General features: G+C 41.9%; 1 protein-coding gene across 3 annotated transcripts in view; it reads left to right on the top strand.

The window, feature by feature from the left end:
* agrn (agrin) overlaps positions 1-20,236 on the top strand; it is a 255,568-nt gene that overhangs the window by 187,763 nt on the left and 47,569 nt on the right. For all 3 annotated transcript variants that reach the window (XM_040152614.1, XM_040152616.1, XM_040152615.1), the window contains 9 exons: positions 4,973-5,170; positions 5,703-5,903; positions 11,446-11,588; positions 12,562-12,667; positions 15,301-15,420; positions 16,011-16,175; positions 17,742-17,885; positions 19,589-19,713; positions 19,860-19,965. In XM_040152614.1, coding sequence (XP_040008548.1) covers positions 4,973-5,170; positions 5,703-5,903; positions 11,446-11,588; positions 12,562-12,667; positions 15,301-15,420; positions 16,011-16,175; positions 17,742-17,885; positions 19,589-19,713; positions 19,860-19,965 — 1,308 coding nt within the window. The remainder of the gene's footprint in view (positions 1-4,972; positions 5,171-5,702; positions 5,904-11,445; positions 11,589-12,561; positions 12,668-15,300; positions 15,421-16,010; positions 16,176-17,741; positions 17,886-19,588; positions 19,714-19,859; positions 19,966-20,236) is intronic.

Here is a 20,236-nt window from a genome sequence, read left to right as displayed (position 1 = left end):
CATTTATTCATTCTGCAACATTAAGTAGGTCTTTATATGTTTTTATATGTGTAATTTCCAAGTAGCCATAGAAAAAAATGTTATTTTTGTTGACTGGCTGTGTTTTGCTATTTCCACCCAAACGCACTGTGATGTGTAACCTGTCAGATTTATGGCTTCCAGACTCACAAGTAGGAGCTTAGGAGAGGAAGGTGAGGGCAGCCATAGTTTAAGAGGTGGGAGAGGTGCCACAATAGGGAAAATAGCTGCATGTGTGCTTAACTGTGTATTTGTGTGTGTGGCTTACTACAGCCTCTCATGGGCCCAGCTATAATTTCATTTCCTTCCCTCAGGGCTGGAAAAATGGTGGTTATCTATATGGCTCAGGTGCAACCCAATAGCGATATGAGTGACATTTGTTAATATTGTAGGATTTTTCCTCCTTCTGCATTTGAATGGCAGGCGACCTTGTAAGGTGGGCTGGGAAAGATGCACTCAGTTAATAGACCCCCCAGCTGGATATCAGTTGCCTCAGAAAAAGGGCCATTCATACAGCTTTACCCAAACAGATGAGAGCAGAAGCGCCGGAATCATTTGAGAAAAGGAAATAACAAATTCCCCTTTTTTCCCCCACAGGTGTTGGAAATGATATACGCAGTTGAATAAGAAATATAGGTCACACCAGCAGCGTGAGATTGGTTGGGGAGTGACAGTAAAAAAAAAAAAAAAGGACAGAGTAAAAAGGGTGGGGAAAGTAATAAATGCAGGGAGGCAAGGAGATGGAGGTAAATAAGATGAGGAGGAGAAGAGAAAGTGGGGGGCAGAGTTAATAGTGTATTGGCCAGGCAGGCATCGACAAGGGAGTTGTTATCATCCAGGCATGTTCACAAGCCTTCAAAACACAAACCAGCCTACTTCTTTCTGCTTAATCCTGAGGTAATACTCTGCCCAGACCCCCTCAGCCACAATTCAGAGTTTTCCCGGTGAGGATATCAACAAAACGCTTTAAAGCTGGAGGGTCTTTGGTTTTTTTTTCTCCTCAATGACTCAATCTTTCATGCTTTCAAGGCCACTTTTTATATCAACCTGCCCCTATTCCTCACACTCACGTCCAAATCCACAAACACTGCCCCCAAACTCAACAACAGAAGCTGTCACAGTGCACGAACCGACAACAGTAGTTCCCAATATTAGATTCGGGGGACTTCAAGGGGACACTGACTAAATTCAGCAGGTCGTCAGCAAAAGAAAAATGTTTGGTTTGATAGAAGAGTGAGTTGGCAGGAAATATAGAAAGACAGGAGAGGTTGATATAATGAAAGGGGAATCCACATTAATAAACAGCATATATGTGTTATTCTGTCATATATAGCACATTACATCAAGCAGTGACCTACACTGACACTGTGCAGTTACTTCTGATAAATGAATGGATGACATTAAAACTTAAAAAAAAATTTATGAAATTTTCATGTGACTCAATGTGGTTCTCAGCTGCTCATATTTTTGAAACATTTTCAGTTTAAATAAGTAAATTCAAGACACCAGTATGTTTTCAATTAAGTTCATATTGTATTATATTTTGAAGTAAAGTTTCAGACAGCTTAGAAATGTAGAAGGAGAAAGCAGAAGAAAACAGAAGAAAAAAGGAGAAAATAAAATACAATAAGAAAGAAGAAAATTAGAAATATACCAAAATGGTTTACCCCAACAACAGCATAAATTTAGCACGCCACATTGCCAGACTCATGTGAGGCTTGTGATGACTGGTGCGCAAATATCACCCCATCTCCACTGATCTGGGTTCCAGTGCTGGCTCAAAACTTGCCCAAGTGTTGTTACGTGTATCTGATTCTCTGCCCATCTCCACTCACCTAAAACATATCCAAGCTGGCAGCCATTTATGGGCCAGAGGTAGGTCACATTTGGGGCCAATTTGAGCCGCAATTGGCCTGAATGAGGGGGTTACCTGGATTGTCTTGCTTTAATGTTTTTACAATTTTTATATTTACTCTTCAAGCTATTTTTTTTTTTTTTTTTTTTTTTTGATATTGTATGGTATCAGATTTTATTAGACCTGGCATGAGAATCCCTTAAATTATCTTACTTACATGTAAGGTGTTTGAATGAGACAAAAGATCCCAGGTTCTAATGTTGGAACACTAGCGCTCAATTTTTAACATCCTGACTATGTTTCATAATGCCCAGCCTAATGTATGACCTTTTACCTTAAATTCTGAACTTTGTTACAGTTGTGAACGTGTCTGCCTTCAGAAAGAGGAGCAGATGGTTTTTCACTGAAACTAAAAAATTAGTGATGACCAACTTGGAAATGAAAGAATCAGAGTTGAAGAAAGTGAACATCTTAATATTACCAGTAATGGCAAGACTTCTCCCTCTTCTCTTGGCTTTGAACTGAAGCTCCCCTCATTTTCTGTCTGTTTGTGATGTAAGTTGTCTGGATGATCAGGCAATGTGGAGAGCCAGGTGCGAGGGGCAAGAGCTGATAAAGAAGCGAGGCTGCTATCAGGACGTAGGGCCTGATAAAGGATAACACTCGCCACCGCCACTTCCTGATTTATAGCTGCCGCAACCACAGAGGAGCCCCAACAACAGCAACCCCCATTTTAAAGACACTTATTCTGTCACAGAACACCCTTGCCAGCATTTCTTACAGATCTGGCTTTGTGCACAGAGGCATTGTCATGTTGAGAGAGGAAAGGGCCTACCCAAAACTGTTGCCACAAGGCACATTATTGTCTAAAATATCGTGGGATACTGTCGCTTTAAGATTTCCCTTAATTCGAACTAATTGGCCAGGTCCAAACCGTGAATAACTGCCCCAGACCAAAAAAATAACCACATGGGTTTAGGGGGAACATTGATCCTGCACACTCATCTGGGTTTTCCGGTATGACTTCAAATAGGAATAGATTTGTCATTCTGCTGACATACAGTATATTGCTTCTATAGGCAATATACTGTATGCTACGTGCCATATGTTGCCATACCCAGTTCACAGTCAAGGCTGTTCATCTAAGACGGGAGTGGATGCCAGGACTAGATGGAGAGATGAACGAAATGAAAGACTTTAGAAGAGTAATAAACAGATTAATAATGGAAGGTTCCGGCAGCCAGCCTCGCCTCTCTCTATTAGTGCTAAATCAGTAGTGGTTATTAGCCTGCCCCTAATTGAATGTGATAGTGAGCTGTGCTAATGCAATCCTCCCAGTGTAATTGGTGTCAGAGGGAGAGGTGCATCTACTGCTAGCCCTGTCTCTCTATGAGGCCACGTGTTTGCCTTCTCATTTGTTCCTGCCCCCCATGTGACATCAGTCTCTACCCTGAACATGTCTGATCCTGCCTTGCTGTTTCTTCAGGGAAAAAAAAAAAAAACCTTCCCTCTAGAAGCAGGCAGTTCCTAAAGTTGATCCAAGTGAATCCTCCACCTAATAAGGAAAGTCTCAAAAGCTCTTCAAGCCTTTTGGGTATCTCTATGCAGTCTTTTGGAGAGAAAATGCAGATATCATCTAATAGATTCACTCTTGGAAGGGCTGTGGAAAATAGCATAGTTTTAAGTAGATATGAACAACCTTACAAAATGATAAATACAACCAGGAGAGGGAAATTTTTCTCACTGAATTCTGACCAGTTTCCCAGTACCTAGTGCTCAGATGTATGCTTAAAGGATATTGCTGGCACCATACTTCCCCCAAGGGATGGTAGTAGCCAGGTGATGAGCAGTACCTGGTTGTCACTAGATACAGCAATTGGCATTCAGGCCAGACAGTTCAGTTCTTGTCTCATCAGACCAGGGAATATTTTTCCTTCATGCTTTCAGAGTCCTCTAAGCATCGTTTGGCAAACTCCAGCCTGTCATGTGGCTTTTTCTCAGGAGCAGTTTTAGTTGTGACCACTCTCCAATACAGATCCCGATGATGGAGTGCTGCAGAGATGGTTGTCCTTCTGGCAGCCTCTTCTATTTTTGCAGAGGATTTCTGAAGCTCTTTGTTTAAAGTTGTCAATTTCAGCTCTAGAAAAAGTGGTTTTGGGAGGTTTGAAAGTTCTTCAGTGATGGAGCCCACTATGCTCCTGGGAACTTTCAGAGCTTTAGCAGCTTTTTTTTTATCCTCCTCTTCAGATCTGTGCCTCAGTAGACTTCTATCTGTGGGGAATTTTTTGAATTTCATGGCTTGGTTTTTAGCTCCCACATGCATGTGAACTGTGACACCTTTTAATAGACAGGTGTGTGCCTTTCCAAGGTATTTCAAATCAATTGAATACGCCTCGGGTGGACTCGAATAAAGTTTTACACCGATTCTACACTTTGTATGGAAACTTTGCATTTCTGCCTTCTTGTGTCTGTGCTGCTACACTGCATCATGAAGCACTACACCAGATGTCAAGAGCTAGATAAAGAAAATGTGACAACAAATTTTTACTATTGAACTGTTTTATAGATGCTGTCTATATTATGAATGCTAAAACACTGAGGAAAATTACGAATAAATACATGACTACTGTGTTTGAAAAAAAGCTCGTTGGCATCTTTATCTTTATGCCATGATAACATTTGTTGTTGAGTAAATATTGACCACAAAAGTGAATAAAGATTAATGTCATGGCTGTAGTGATGTAGTTTTATGTGACTATGCACAGAAATAAGGTTCACAATGCACAGCTAAGGATGTGCAGTCCGACAAGAATTGATTCCTTTGCAAATTTATATTCATTTGAGAGATGTTTCAAGGATCGTTACAAAGTAAGATCAGTCTCAAATGCACTGCAATATATTTGCAGATTTATGACACGAAATAAATTTGATCAATTTCCAAGTCTACCACACAACAAAATACAAAAAGTGTAAAAGTGACTTTATATTCCAAAGTGAAGTTAGTTATTATAGCAACCAAAGTCATGTAAAAATACCTGAAACACACACACACAAACACACAAACACTAAGCTTCTGCCTTCTTCCTTATCTCCGGCTAGATGAGGCTTGTGCCAACTGCTCTTTTGGGGCAATCTGTGATGCCCAGAGCGGGCAGTGTGTGTGCTCGTCGGAGTGTGTGGAGTCCCACCAGCCTGTGTGTGGCAGCGATGGCAGCACCTACAACAGCGAGTGTGAGCTGCATGTGCGGGCCTGCAAAGAACAGATGGACCTCCGAGTGGTCAGCCAAGGAGAGTGCAGTAAGTAATGCATATGTTTACTGTACAGTATGTGTCTAATACTTACGTTCTGTCATACTTTTTCAATCCCAACATCAAATGAATGATTATAAAGGATTCTTGGCCCAAGAATGTATCCTGGTTGGGTTTAGACAAAGATGCATGAAGTTCTTTTTCTCCAGCTGTAAATTAAATCTGGATATAAAAAATAAAAGTATAGCCCTATCAGGACACTCATAAAGCTGCAGGTGGACAGGTCATATTCTAACAATCTTATCAAAATTGGAATTGCAGGATCCTCAGATGGGGAATTACTGAGGGAACATGTACGTATATGTCAGTTTTAGGAGAGGGATATATTACAAGAGGAAGTGGCATGCATGATAGTTAAGAAAGAAAAAGAGAAATCTCATTGAAATATGTATTCCAGAGATGCATTTCAATTTCTGTTTAAATGAATTCCATCAAAACAGTGCCATGGATATTTATATATAAATTCTTTGCACTGACAGATCATGCTCTGACCTGTCTCTCTGCTGTGTGTGTAATACAGAAACATGCGGCAGCACTGTTTGTGCCTGGGGTGCCCGGTGTGTCCAGAATAAGTGTGAGTGCCCGCAGTGCTTAGGCGAGGCCTTCTCCCCGGTATGTGGCAGTGATGGCACCACCTACAACAACAAGTGTGAACTCCTCGTGTCCTCCTGCATGCAAAAGAGGAGAATTGATGTGGCAAAGCCCGGCAGCTGTGATGAAGGTAGGAAATGGACTTTGAAATGGTGTAATTATGTTAACCAATTGAAATGGTGTGTTATCAACTGACCTGTGATACAGTATTCAGTCATCTGTGGATTTTCATGATGGTTGCATATGCCACCAGCAGCATGCCAGCAGGGTAACAAAGCAAAAGATGTGCGAAAGTGAAAGTCATACTGCATGTCCATTAAAAAAAAAAAACTGTTACAGGAACAGAAATGACTTCTGAGTGATTAAGTTCAGATCAGCTGTACATTATAGAAACGGTCATCTTCATGCTTTGGCTGTCCTGTTTGTTAGTTTATCAGTGCATCTCATACTCCAATTCTTCAGTTGCTGTAAATTCTCAAATAGGGGCCAGGTTCTCCTCAACAGCACACATACCCAAGCTCGTAAAAAGCGTCCCTGTTTTCTGATCTTCTTCTTATTAGCTGGGGCTGCTGTGTGTTGCTTATGGAACTCAACGCTTCCCCCATTTACTACTTGTCTCCATATAATTCAAAGTAATTCATTACAATTGGTGCTACTTTGCCGTTCTTTTCTTGGCTTTAAGCTGCTGACGATGAAACTGAACACTTCTTGTAAAGATAAAGTTAAAGATTTTGAAATGTTCACATTTTCTAATTAGCTTTCCAGCAGCTTATTAAGCACAAAGCGTCAATTTTCCTAGCAGGCTTTTAATGTGAAATATCTGGAGGAAGTGTTAAGTCTCTTTTTAAGCATCTTAACATTGAAGAAGAGCAAATAATAAGTTATTATATAAGTTATTAAGGTATATTAGTGAATGAGAAAAACATTTCTGTTAAAAAGGGAATCTCAGCAGACTGCTGGGTATCACGTGTACATTTCTCCGAAATTTCCATGAGTCTTGATAGCCCAAGTAATTTCACTTGACTTTTAATGGGGCTGTTGTCACGGCTATTGAATACCAGCTTATATTTGAGAATTTACGGTATATATTTTAACAAGCCCGTCTATCCAATTATGCTTTTAAGTGTGACTGATGCCACTTAATGAGAGTATCCGCGAGTTTATGCCTGTAGCTCTGTCATTCCTCCACATTCTGAATAAATGAGATCTAATTCACCGTGCAAATCATATATCGATCAGCGCTGACAGACCAAGGCAGGGTACCACTGTCCCTCGCTCAGTCCCGTCTCGGGGACAACTCTGGACGGAGCAACATGCCAACCTCTGGTTGTCATGCAGACGGCAGCGATGCCGCTCCCCCGTGGCTGGTGGGTCGTAACAGCGAGCGTAGTCATCCTCTGACAAGGTGTGAAGGGAGTGGATTACACCTGCCAGCAGGAGAGATGGCTGGAGAGATGAAAAGAGGGGGTGGATGGAGGACAGAGCAAATAGAGATGAGAGGAATCCACTTTCATTTTGATTGCGAGCCAGGGGTGTTTCTTTCTTTTCTCTTTTTTCTTTTTTTTTTTCTACCATTGTCTATCACATTGACCCCAGGCCTGTGAGCCGAATGGTGTCACGACAGCGTCTTGTGGTCGATTTATCATCATTTCATTGACTGAGACAAATGACCTTTTTTGTATGTGGAGCATGAAGAAACGTGAAACTGTATGCCCGCGATGCAGACTTACTGTCACTACACAAACATACATCCACATACTCCGGCATTGTCTTTGGATGTCTGGTATCAGGCAAAGAGGCTCTGTTCTACCTACACAAGGGCATTGCTTTGCTTGCAGTGCTGATGGCTTAGTTTTTCTGTTTTATTCTCTCACTCATACTGTCTCTGAACATCCTCTTTTTTTTCTATCACTTGCTCATTTTGATTCAGAGAAAATCATCAGGCTTACACAATAGAATCCTTCTTTTTCCACTCCCTGCCATCCCACCCGCCTCATGTCTCTCTCCATTCTGCACTCTTCTCCATCAAAATTGGGCCTCTTGACAAAAGGGGCACCAATGCTTTCACAGATAGGGGTGGAGATTGGATCGTCTGAAATTGATAAAATTCACCCTAGGGATGTCCACTAGTCCTGTCTTTTTCTGCAGGCTCTGTCACCAGTCCTTTCAGCCCTCTTGAATCTGTTTAGACCCTCCACAGGAAATCTGGTGTGATTGAAAAATGATCAAAACCAAGTTGCTGTTTTTCCCATTGAAATATCTGTGTTTGCCTGAGGGATACTTCTCTTTAGCTACATACCATAAAAAGGATTTGTAGTTGATATATTCACCCCCGCCTCAATGTATGGGTGGTAGGTTTTGGCAAAATTAGGAGTATATATTTTGCAATACAGCAGCCTGTCACAAAATGTAAGACCAAAGACTGTATTTTCTGGCTCTGTTGAAGACAGCAGCAAAGCTCTTTGAAGAATGGAGTGGTGCATAACCCCCCACTCCATTCTTCATATGTAAGATAAGCCAGAAGAGGAACCGAACATGTGATTTATTCGCTTACGTAGACCTGACTTAAAAACCATCCTCATTAGTCTTGTTGGGGGGTGGGGACACAGCATAAAAGTGGAAGCTGTTTCCTCCCGCCTTTTATTTAGCAGTAATGAAAAATGACAGTGTTCCCACTGTTGGCCATACAGTGAAATTTGTCACCTGTTTAATTTCACACTCGGGTAGGCCTGGCCTCAGCTCCTTTTCTCGACATTGACAAAGTGGCAACTGAGAGCAGTCTATCACCTACAGGGGCCCAGGCCCTTTTTAATTGAATAGACATTTAATAAACAAGATTATGAGCACAGGATCCCACAGTGATGCACGGTCCACACCCTGCTCCTCACATTACACAGATTAGATAAAGAAAGCTTCAAAAAAACATGAAAGGGCATAAAGAAAGCAGTGTGGGTGGCCTGGTGGGGCAAGAGTTCACTGGAGTGAGATCAGCAGATTTTACCTTCATGGTCTATCTGTCACAGGGCTTGTAACCTTCTGTTGAGGCAACAAAACTTATTTTCTCCCTCTGCCGTCTCCAAACTCCCCATCCCTTCTCGGATGTGACGGACGTGAGGGTCCATCCCTCTCTATCTAATGGGATCTTGATTTGGATAAACTCGCCGTCACATTCGTCAAGAGCAGGTCATACGAAGGACTGATCGATGGAGCAAACACAAAGTCAAATCACGCAACGCTGCATCCTTCGGCAAACACCGTTGTCATTTTCAGTCTCTGCCATGGCACGCGCCACAGTGAGCAACGTTTTGTTTCGAATGATAAACGTCCAAGTTGCCAATCGCACAGGTCATATCAAAAGTACCATAATAATATTGGTCGCTCCTGGAGTCACTGATGTTGACCAGGCTAATCTGGTTGACAAAACATCTTCAGGCTGCAATAAATAACACACATTTTCTCCTGCCTATCCTCTACTATTTACCCTTATTTTCCTGTTTTCCTCTTCTCTCTCTGTTTTCTTAAAAACACACACTTCTGGACAGCTTCAACAATTACGTCTTCTCCATCACTTCTTCTATTATTTCCGCTGTCAAATCCTTGTAATGTTTTTTTCTTCTGTCTTTCATGGACATTATTCTTATGCTATTAATTTCCTTTATTCACACCGCCGCTGAATTCTGTCTTCTTAATGGAGCTCCCGCTGCTAAATAGACTCGGGCCTCTGACATGATTGAGTAAAAAGGAATGGACGGCAGAGCAAAGAGAATAGCTGATACAGCCATCTTAGCTGGGGATGTATTAATTGAAAGGTTCATAACCAGCGCGGGTGGCAGGCACATCAAAGAGCAACAGCTAATTAGGACCCTTCTTCGCCCTTCACTTTTATTTATTCCGTCCTGATGTCTTACCTCTTTTGTTTATTTATCTTGTCTCTGTAAGGAGGCATGAACAGAATATGAATTGGCTACTGCTGCTTTTCCCTTTTATTGTGTCTTGCTGAGCTGGCGTACAGTACAAAGATACAGGTGGCCAGCTGCCAGTGTCTCAGCTCTTATTATTTCTCTTTCTGGTCTGTTCTGGAGTCAGCTGATTTCTCCTTTTCCGATGACATCTGAACCCAAATCCCTGCGATAATCTCAGTGGCAGTTATAAGCCATTAACCAGCACATTATCCCACATTACAAAATGTTATGTTTACTTCGGACGGTGATCCACAATCGATACGCTACAACAACAAATTCAAGCAAAAGGATTAGGGTCTAAAATGGAGACAGAATGAGTCCTTAACAAGTTATGATGATTGTGGGGGATGTGGCAGGTGAAACTCTACACAAAGGTCCAGCTCCACTGTTGAATCCACAGCTAATGGAGTGACCCCACACACACACACACACACACACACACACACACACTATATCGACCACTCAAAGCTGTCACAGCCCATTGCTGATGACCCATATCAAAGAACAGGCCAAAGCTTCATCTGCCCCAGCCCCTCCCCTGCACTGTGACCTGCTCTATAATCTGCTTTAGAAGATGGGTTATGCTAAGTGGCACTTCCATCACTACGACATTGATTTCACCATTAGAGGCTGCGCATCAATATCGGGAGTTGAATGAGCGCTTAAAGTCGACAGGAAGAGGAAGAAACACCTTGATTACCTGATGTTTTTTGAGTCTTTCAGCTGTGCTGGGAGCTTTTAGTTGGACTGCATTCCTTTTTTGAATAACAAATTTGTTTCAAATGAACTTTCTGCCAGCCCCCAGGGTGCCTCTCTCTCTGTCTGACATTCTTTCCATCTTTCGTGCTGACTGCTTTCATTCCCTGCCTTCACACACATTCACCTAATCTCCCTCAGGAGCTCCACTGTAGGTGAAATTTGCAACTTCAAAAGCAGTATCCTCCCCCTTTGCCTGCACTCTGCAACAGCCCCAAATTTGTTTTTCATAAATGAAACTCCACACAGTCCAGTAGGATATGTTTTTTGGATACGTTTTTTTCTCCCTTCTTGTATCTTTGCCTTAACCTTGGGCTAAGTTTGCACAGCAGGTCAACAATAACAAGTTTTGTGAAAACACAAATCCATGACAGGGATTGTCAGACTTCTCTTACTTCAATCAAAATTTGTTTCACTTTTGAAACAAATAATGCTTTTCAGGGTGGCAGCTGAAGATTTGCCAGGACAACTTTCTTTAAAGTCTCAGGAGATAATTACATTTTACAGATAACTTTGCAATTAGTTGCATTCTCATATCCGGAAGCAGGCACCCATAAAGGACGCATTGCCACCAATTCTCTCGGCGCACTTAAAGGCCAGAGTTAATAATTCCCTCCCCTTTTTGTCTCTCATTTAATTGAAATGAAGAGGATGCCTCACTGGTGGTGCAGAGATGTTGTGTCTAATTAATTTAGTCAATCTTTAGCCCTCACTACGGTGGGTCATTATCTTGTTCTACCAGCAGCGCCTTTGGTTCCTTCTCCCCTCAACCAGCATGAGGGAAATGTAAATCATCTTAACTTTGTGATGCTTCTAATGTATAACTGTTGCTTTCATTTAAAGAGAAACAAAACTAGGACACTACTTCCAGCTGATTTGCTGATAAAGGGGCATCTCCCTTGTGTGTGTGCATGTTTTATTAATAATTTTGTGTATTAATGGTGTTTAATGCAGACTGTGGCTCAGGAGGGTCAGGCTCAGGCGTGGAGAGCTGTGAGCAGGACCGCTGTCGCATGTTTGGAGGCTCGTGGGATGAGGATGCGGAGGAGGACCGCTGCGTCTGTGACTTCACCTGCCATAGTGTGCCTCACAACCCGGTACGGCCGCCTTCAAAACCACTCGACAATAATCACTCACATGGTTTAATGGATAAAACGCAATTAATGCAATTTGAATCAAAAAACTCTCTCAGAGTAACAACCCAGTCAAATTTGAGCACACAAACATAGGCTAGATACTGCTGTGGACTTATTCTTTCCCGTAATAGGTGTATCTCCACAGTTCATCAGGGATAATTGCTAATCAGTTTAGAAATTATGTGGAAAAGCACTCCTTATAACTTGATCAAAAGCAGTCGAGCTGATAAATGTCTGTACAATGGTTGCAATGCGAAAATGAACTACTTTTCATGGTGCAAATTTGCCAAAATGTACAAATATCAGATTTTTCAGATGTAGCCCACAGATAACTCACTGACTCCATGACAATTATATAATTTCCCATTGAAATCGTCTTTAAAGCAAACACTGACAAAGTCTTGTATCATTTATATACAGATATATTTTATATTAAAAAAAAAAAAAAAATCCACACTCTTTCAAATACCATCAGTTGATGGCATTTCTGGGAAGCACAACTTCCTCTCAAAATAACAATAAAGCATTTTAACTTAAGGTCTACTTGCTTTTTTGCCTAGAGCTCAACTGTGTCTCACGGTCTTCACTAGCACTAGTTTCCTTAGTTGTCATGGAGATGGATCAGTTGTCATCAATGTATAGATGAAGTGATGACAACTGAGCCCACTCAATCTGACGATGAAAACCATTACAAATGCAGTTGTAAGCGCCAGAAAAAGTTAGTAAGTGTACTTTGACTTTATACGGTACATATGTTGGTTTTTTGTTTGTTTGTTTTTAATTGCACTACTGTTTCCAAGGCCAAGAATGAACTTTCACTCTACGAATATGGCAGGCCTCACTAACACTTGTAATAACTCTGTTTGTTATAGTTTGTTGTAGCGGGAAACATACTGTATTGTGCAGTACTCAACTTTCTGTGATTCCTTTGTAGGTTTGTGGCTCAGATGGAAAAAACTACAGCAATGAGTGTGAGCTGAAGAAGGCCAGATGTGAGAAACAAGAGCACTTGTTGATTCAGAATCAGGGACCCTGTGCAGGTCAGTACTTTACACCAATCAGAGTTAATGTTATTGCAGCGCGCAGGAACAACCTTACCAAGACTCATTGTCATTGACATCCCATTTCTCCACTCATGTCATCCACTGATGGGGTAGTAATAGTCTGTAGTTGGAATATGATTCTGACAGCAATGCTGTTGTCTCTGCAGTGTGACCACTGTAGCAATAAGCAAATGAAGTGCAAAAGGTCCCGGTTAAATATGATATGTATGTTTGTGATATCTGATCAGGGAAAGTGGACTCAACACGCTTGTTTCTATCTGGAAACTGACTGGTCCTCTGAAGCCGGCTAGTGTGCAGATTTAAGAATCTTTTGCACAGGCCCATGCATTGTCAAATTGAAACTAGCTTGAATCATTAGTTTTACCATTTATTCACTCTACTATACTATTCACACTACTATGCGCCTTTGGTCGCTTTGCTTATATCCCTGTTGGGGTTCATGTTGTTGATGACCAGATGTTTGTGTAAGTGATCATTCCCATATATTGTACAATCTATATTTTTATGCTACACTGTTTTGTGTGTTTATTATTGATGATATTCATGCAATTTCCACAACAGTATATAGACTGAGCGAATAGCAATAACGATTCATTTTTTCCTTCCCTAGCATTCTGACAATTTAAACCATTAAACTTGTGCTCACAAATGTTTTCTTAATCCTCAGGATACCACTTTACCCCTTAAATCTAAAAGCCCTCTCTTTGCATGTAAATGAATGACATTTATCAGACAGAATAGTCGCCAGATCAGTGGATAAGTAGCAAAGGTTAGTTTTTCCTCTCCATGGCTATATTAAATGAAGAGCTTTTGCTCCGATGCTAACTCAGGCCAGAGCACAGACAAAAAGGCACTTAAGGGATTTCGTGTGATCATTCCAGCCTGTTTGATTCCCTTTGGGTCTAAAAGAGAGGAGGATAGAGAGAGTTGAAGAGAGAGTGAGAATGAGGGAGTCGCCAGTGTTTTCACACACATCCCTGCAGATTCTGCTCCATCCTAAGCTGGCCTCCTTGGGCACTGACTGTCACGCTTCTCTACCATCCATGGATAATCAATCCCTTTTTGAAGAGCCCTCTATGGGTCGAGAGCTCTGGGCTCTCCTCTCCTATTGGCTAATGGAAAAACTCCGATCCTGGGGAATTGAACTGCCCTCCACATTAGCTATGTAAGGAGAAACTTCATTTGACCTCAACTCCAGAAACTTATCAAAACATGCTACCTCTCACTAACGGAGCATGAATGAAACCTTTTTTTTTAAGAGGTTCTAGTTTTGAAAAACTTGAACTCTTTTGCATATGGTGCCAACAGTGTCATCTGGTGCATGCACATTTGTAAGGTTTGCCTCTCATAGCACTTTAAGCCATCCTTTATACTGTATCTGCCTGCAAAGTCAAATCTGGGTCAAGGATTTTGGTAAAATCCAAAGAAATACTTATTGATTTACTAGACAAGCAAACACGTGCAAATGTGCCCTTGCTGGAATATAAAAGACTAGCCACAATAACTGCAGCAGAGAAAGCACAGCAGCAGACCTTGAAAACGTGAGGGTAATATTGCATGTCACAATGAGCTGCATTGTGCCGGACAATGGCCACTGAAGAGGAAAACCCCTTGAAGGGTGGAAGAACATATGAAATTAAAAGTTCTCCTTGTCCTAATAGGCTCAGTACAGATAGCTGAATGGAGCGGTAGAAAGTGGCAAGTTAAATGAACTGTGTCCAGAGCCCATCTCTGGAGTGGGAAAGCACTGGAAAAAGAGTGAGCCGAGTCATCACCATTAGGCTAAGGCTCATATCCACACCAGTAACATTGTGATTTATGGCCCCTGTATCTCCAAGCCTCCAAACTCCAAATGAGCAACACAAGAAAAAGGGATAGGGAGGGGAATAGAGAGAGACAGGGAAAAAAGAGGGGAGGGCAAGATTTCTGCTTTCTATCTCTGCAACTTTACTTTTCACTCCAAAGCCTGGAGAAAATTTGAACAATGATATTTTTGGCTCGGCTATTAAACAAATCCCCTTTTCCTCCCACTGTATGTTCCAATTTCTGGAGAAGTGCCAGGTTTTGGGAACACATCTGTTTTTATTTTGTTGAATGTAGTTCTGATTTCAGAACTGTCACACTGGTATGCAGGCTGGTGCATCCTTAGACAAAGAAGCTCTCCACACACTCTGAAACTGCTTGGCACATTCCTTCACATCATGCAGCAGGCTTTTTTTTTTTTTTTTTTTTTTTCTGGAAGGTTGTAGGTCGGCAGCACAATTCCATAATATTAGACAAGAACAAATGAAGAGAACATGCCTCCTAGTAGCTGGTAAATGTCAGACACATTGGTGCACATTCACCAGCAATGCTATTGTTTGTTTTCACTGGAGGTAATAGCATCATTTCCCCCTGATTTTGAGCTATTGTGGAGAAAGTAGAAAATAGAATTGTTATCTTGGAGCCGGCTGCCAGTCTCTCCACCTCTGCCCCTCAAGCCAATCTCATTGTTGGCAAAAAGTTACATGTTGCTCTGAGATTGTGTTGTCTAAATCCCACTCAAATGTTGGTGTTCTTCTTTCTCTCCTTGTGCCATCTCCCCTTCCTTTTTGTTCCCACCTCATCAGTGATTGCAGCCACATCTCTGCCTGAGCTGACAGCCCCCCAGCACTGCAGTCTGTCTGTGTACGGCTGCTGCTCTGACAACATGACGGCTGCCTTAGGAGTCGGACTGGCTGGATGTCCCAGTAAGTCCTCTTCTACAACCCACTTTGACCTTTGGGCTCTGATGCGTCCTGAGTTTGTTGTGTGCACTCGACGAAGAAAAAAAAAAAAACAACTGTAGATACTATCAGGCTGTTTCAGCATACGCGGCTTATTGTTCTTGACTGCAGTTACACTTCCAAAGTTGCAGAGCTGAGAACGCTTCATCCTAATCCAAGGAATAATTATGATAAGGTTGCACTGTATCAACAGAAAAATCTCTTCATCTGATGATCTTGACAAATGATAGCACACAGATGGAGGACAAAATGCTGCATCAAGCTGTTAGCTAGGAGATACAGTATGGACTTTTGCAGACTTAGACAAAAGGATATACAGAGATTTAGTAAAGAGGAAACTCACCTAAGCACGCTCTATCCAGTTTTGGTTTTTTTTCTGTGGAATAGGGCTTTGCCAACATTTTAGCCTAGTATAAATCTTTAATATAGACTATCTATCATGGTAACCAGAATTCCACCTGTGTAAGTTATAAAACAATTGAGTCAATCAAAGTTAGAAAAGCATAAACCAGTAGAAGTTAAAAGTGACATCTATATTGTTCTTCTCTACTCAGGTACCTGTCAGTGTAATGTCTATGGCTCCTACAAGGGGACATGTGACCCGGCCACCGGTCAGTGTTCCTGTAAACCGGGCGTTGGGGGACAGAAGTGTGACCGCTGTGAGCCGGGCTTCTGGAACTTTCGTGGCATCGTGACGGAGAACATGAGCGGCTGCACACGTAAGGAATCGTGTCTTTGTGCCTTTGCTGACTGAGCGGATGCTCTTGTCCTGTACCGTTACACGACTTCAACAGCAGAAGCAGTCATTTGTTAAAGGTGTCAAGGGTCAGTTCACCCAAATTACAAAAAAACATATTTTCTCACTTAAGCATTATTTCGCCATGCAGAGAGATTTGGGTCTTGAAATATTTGCCTTTGAGATTTCTGGTGCGATCTCAATAGTCAAGTCAGTTTTATTCATATAGCTCCAAAAGCATTAATCACACATTTGCTTCATATGGCTTTACCATCCACAACAAAACTTAAACGGGGAAAAAGGGAGAAACCTCAGGAAGAGCAACAGAGGAGGGATCACTCTTCCTGAACAAAAAAAAATAAAGAACACACACATGCTATTAAATACAACAAGTCTGCAGTTTAAATGTTTTAAATACACATTGTGTTCAGTTAAATTTAGTTGGTCATTTAAGCATTGAAAACTTTCATGTAAAAATATCAGCAGCATTGTTTCCATCCACAAAGAGTTAGTATGTAGACGGTTTTCATTTGAAATACTTTCTAACAAAGAGAGAAACATTCTCTAAGAGGGAAACTGGATCTGAAAAAAGATGTTCTAGTTGAATTTTTAAACCTAATTGTTTAACAAAACTAATTTCTATTCACCACACTGTAGTGGGATGGATCCAAAAACATTTTGACACAGATATATTAAAAGCTGAACAAATAAAACCAAATCTACATGGCTAGATTTCCATTAGAGGTAAGTGAGAAAATGTATTTCTCAAGAAAACAACCCCAGTTAGAAATTAATATCTCACTAATATCATGGCAGTACCTTTGAGCCAACACTTTAAAGTAGTAATTTGAAAGATCAATATCCTTGAAGTTGATGTAGACGATGAAAAGTACATTACCTACCCTTTAAACTACAGTTTGATAGTCATTTTTGTGGCCTTCGGTCATGTCAAAACAGCATTGTATGAACTGTATTCATTTGTATTCAAGTGAAGACTGAGGTCGGGGCCTCTTGTTTGTCTTGGTGTAATGCAATATGTTGACCAGCTCGTACCAAGCCGCTGAGGTATCATAGGATATACGCTTCCAAAGCCACAGAGCATTTTCAGTCACCAGCAGGAAGCCTGCAGGTGCCTCACCCGTGGCCTGACCTTAACAAGGTTTACCCACAGCAAGCAGACAGCACACTGCACACCAATACCAGGTTCAGCAGGATTGGAGGTAAAAAACACACATCATTTATTCTAGGAACATGATGGGGTTGATGTCATTCCCTGCGGTTGTTTTCTTGAGTTTCTGTTACATACTTATCCTCCTCCTCCTTGCTCTCCTCCCTCAGTGGCCCCTGAGGCTGGATGAACTGTTCCCAACCTTTGACTCTAAGACAAAAATGTATCCGAAGCAGGGTTCAGAGGCTAAGGTCGCCTCAGACACACTTTGTACACTATATAAACCAAGCTATTCTAATCCCTCTTCCTGTCACTGTCCTCATCATCATTTTTTTCCTCATCGATCTTTCTCTCCATTTTTCCTCTACCTTTCCGTGGCAGCGTGTAACTGCGACGCCACGGGCTCGGTCCGGGACGACTGCGAGCAGATGTCAGGTCTGTGTTCCTGCAAGACAGGAGTGAAGGGCATGAAGTGCAACGTGTGTCCAGATGGAAGCAAGATGGGCACGAATGGCTGCGACAAAGGTAATGACCAGAGAGTACCAAGGCAACTGGTGGAGTGTTAATAAACTATACAAGCACACACACATACACATTTTTCATCCCAGCTTTTCTCTATCATTCTAAAGTGTTTTTGTGTCACTTGTCTGATCCATACATCTACCTTGCAAAAGCCACTTCTTTCTCTGTCCGCTCTTCACATCAATCTGGTTTATTGGCACAGGCATGAATGGCTGCAAGGTGGTTAATCGACAGTGATTAGGAAAATACTTGACTGTGCAAACGACATGTGCATGGCATATCACCCACTGATATTTTATTTTCTTTACATTATAATCCATTATGGATCGCTCGCTTGAATGTGTATGTTTATACTCCTGCATAAGGACTATTGATTACACTTAAATTAATAATGACAAAAGCCCTAGTGGTTGCACAAGCTCAAAAGCCGGGTGAAGAGGAGTTCCTGCTGTGGGGTCCTGCAGCTCCTTAATTAAGATGCACCATCAGCTATCGACTGGAAGTCAAACGCTTAATGAAGCCGGCAATCCAGGCAAAGTCGTGGGGCACTCTGCCACACACCCTGCCAGATGAAAAGACAAGACACAGAGAGGTGGTAGCACACGAAAGCAGGGGGCAAGGGGTGGGGGGTACTCTAGGCCCCTGTGATGTTGCAACAATGCAAAGACCCCACACTCACACTTGGTCAGAAGATGGTGGGCTCCCCAGCTGCTGCTCCTGCTGCGGCAACTACCAAGGCTTCAAACGCTCCTTTGGAGAGCTTCAGGAGAGCTCTGTGGAAAAAAAAAAAAAACGCCAGAGCAGAAAAAATACCCTGAGTGCACACCTTTAAGCAGTTTATGGAAGATGCTGTGGTCCATGAAACTAGGAATAACTCACACTGTGTGACACAGAGGTAACTAGACAATTTTATGATTACATTACTACTGTAATGAGACTAAAAACACATCACTCACTTAGAGGAGGAAATCTCACAGGGTAATGAAATACAGCCTTTGAGCCTGTCCCCAGCTCCTACACACACTTTAGCTTGGGGTGAGAGGGGCCAGGGGTTGTGGCTCTGTGCTAGTCTAGCTCAGAAGCACCCTACCTACTACCACTAGTGCTACCACGATCCCATAGCAAGCCAACACATAGTGTTAGCAAAGTGAAGAATTATATCAATAGTATAAATGTCGTCAGTAATGCAGATAAATCTCTACATGCTGTTTTTGGTTTTGAAAAGTAACCACAGTTATACACGCTAACACCATGCTGTAGATTGGATTTGTGACAGCAACTAGGTGAAGCAAAGGCAGAATCAAAATCTTTGGTGTGACATCATACAAAAATGTATGACTAAAATTTGATGCAACAGCAGCTGCACTATTAATATGTTGTGTATATGAATGTGGTAAGGACTCAAAAAAACATTCATTTTTGTTTGATTACATTCATGTTTCATCATGCTTTACAGAGTTTGAGAAACCAATTTAATGGCTGTTTAACAGGCAGAACTTTTGCTTACTTAATAAAAGTAAGCAGGAGTTCTGTAACTGTGAAACATTAAATATTCATGCAAATTTAACTTTTAATTTAGCCTCACATTTTCACACAACTGCACATCGCAGTCAGAATTCATAAAGCAGCTATTCTTCTTTTCTATAAACTGTATGAATATGGGACTGTTCAGAAAGTGTAACAACACAGACCCATGTCTTCCACAGGTCCCGAGGCTCCGACTTCATGTGAAGATCTAGTGTGCAGTTTTGGAGCTTCTTGCATTGAGGTGAACGGCCAAGCCCACTGCGAGTGCCCTTCACCTGACTGCGATGAGAAAAACAAAAACAAGGTGGGAACTGTCTGCACTGAAGAAAATAAGTAGTTTGATCCACAAGTTCGCCACATGGCATAAATAGAAAGACGTTTTTTTAGTGGCCTACTGGGAATTAACGTGTTCCAATCTCCCCTCCGTCCATCTCTGTCACTGTGGAGCAGGTGTGCGGCTCAGATGGAGTGACCTATGCCGACCAGTGCCAGCTGAGGACCATAGCCTGCAGGCAAGACAAGGACATCAGAGTGCAACACTTCGGACAGTGCACAGGTGAGCCCCATCAATGCCTCCATGCATCGCACGGCGCACGGACGGCCAACTGTTGTCAGGCCCCGATCAAACGATAATGAGCGGTGCCGTGGGCCTTAAATTATCCCTCTCCTGCTGCTTCTGCTCTTATCCATCTCTCTGTCTCTGTCTCAGAAAGTAAGGTCACAGAAACGTGAATTCATATTTAGCTTGAATTTTGTGTCTATAAGAAACTACCTGCACATAACAGCAGTTTGAGCAGTAATTCTTATTTGAGATTAGGCAAGTCCTA

The sequence above is a fragment of the Xiphias gladius genome, chromosome 18 (assembly GCF_016859285.1).
Source record: "Xiphias gladius isolate SHS-SW01 ecotype Sanya breed wild chromosome 18, ASM1685928v1, whole genome shotgun sequence".
NCBI classification, from domain to species: Eukaryota; Metazoa; Chordata; class Actinopteri; order Istiophoriformes; family Xiphiidae; genus Xiphias; species Xiphias gladius.
Note: the sequence above shows the minus strand (reverse complement) of the source record. Positions and strands in the feature narration are given on the sequence as shown.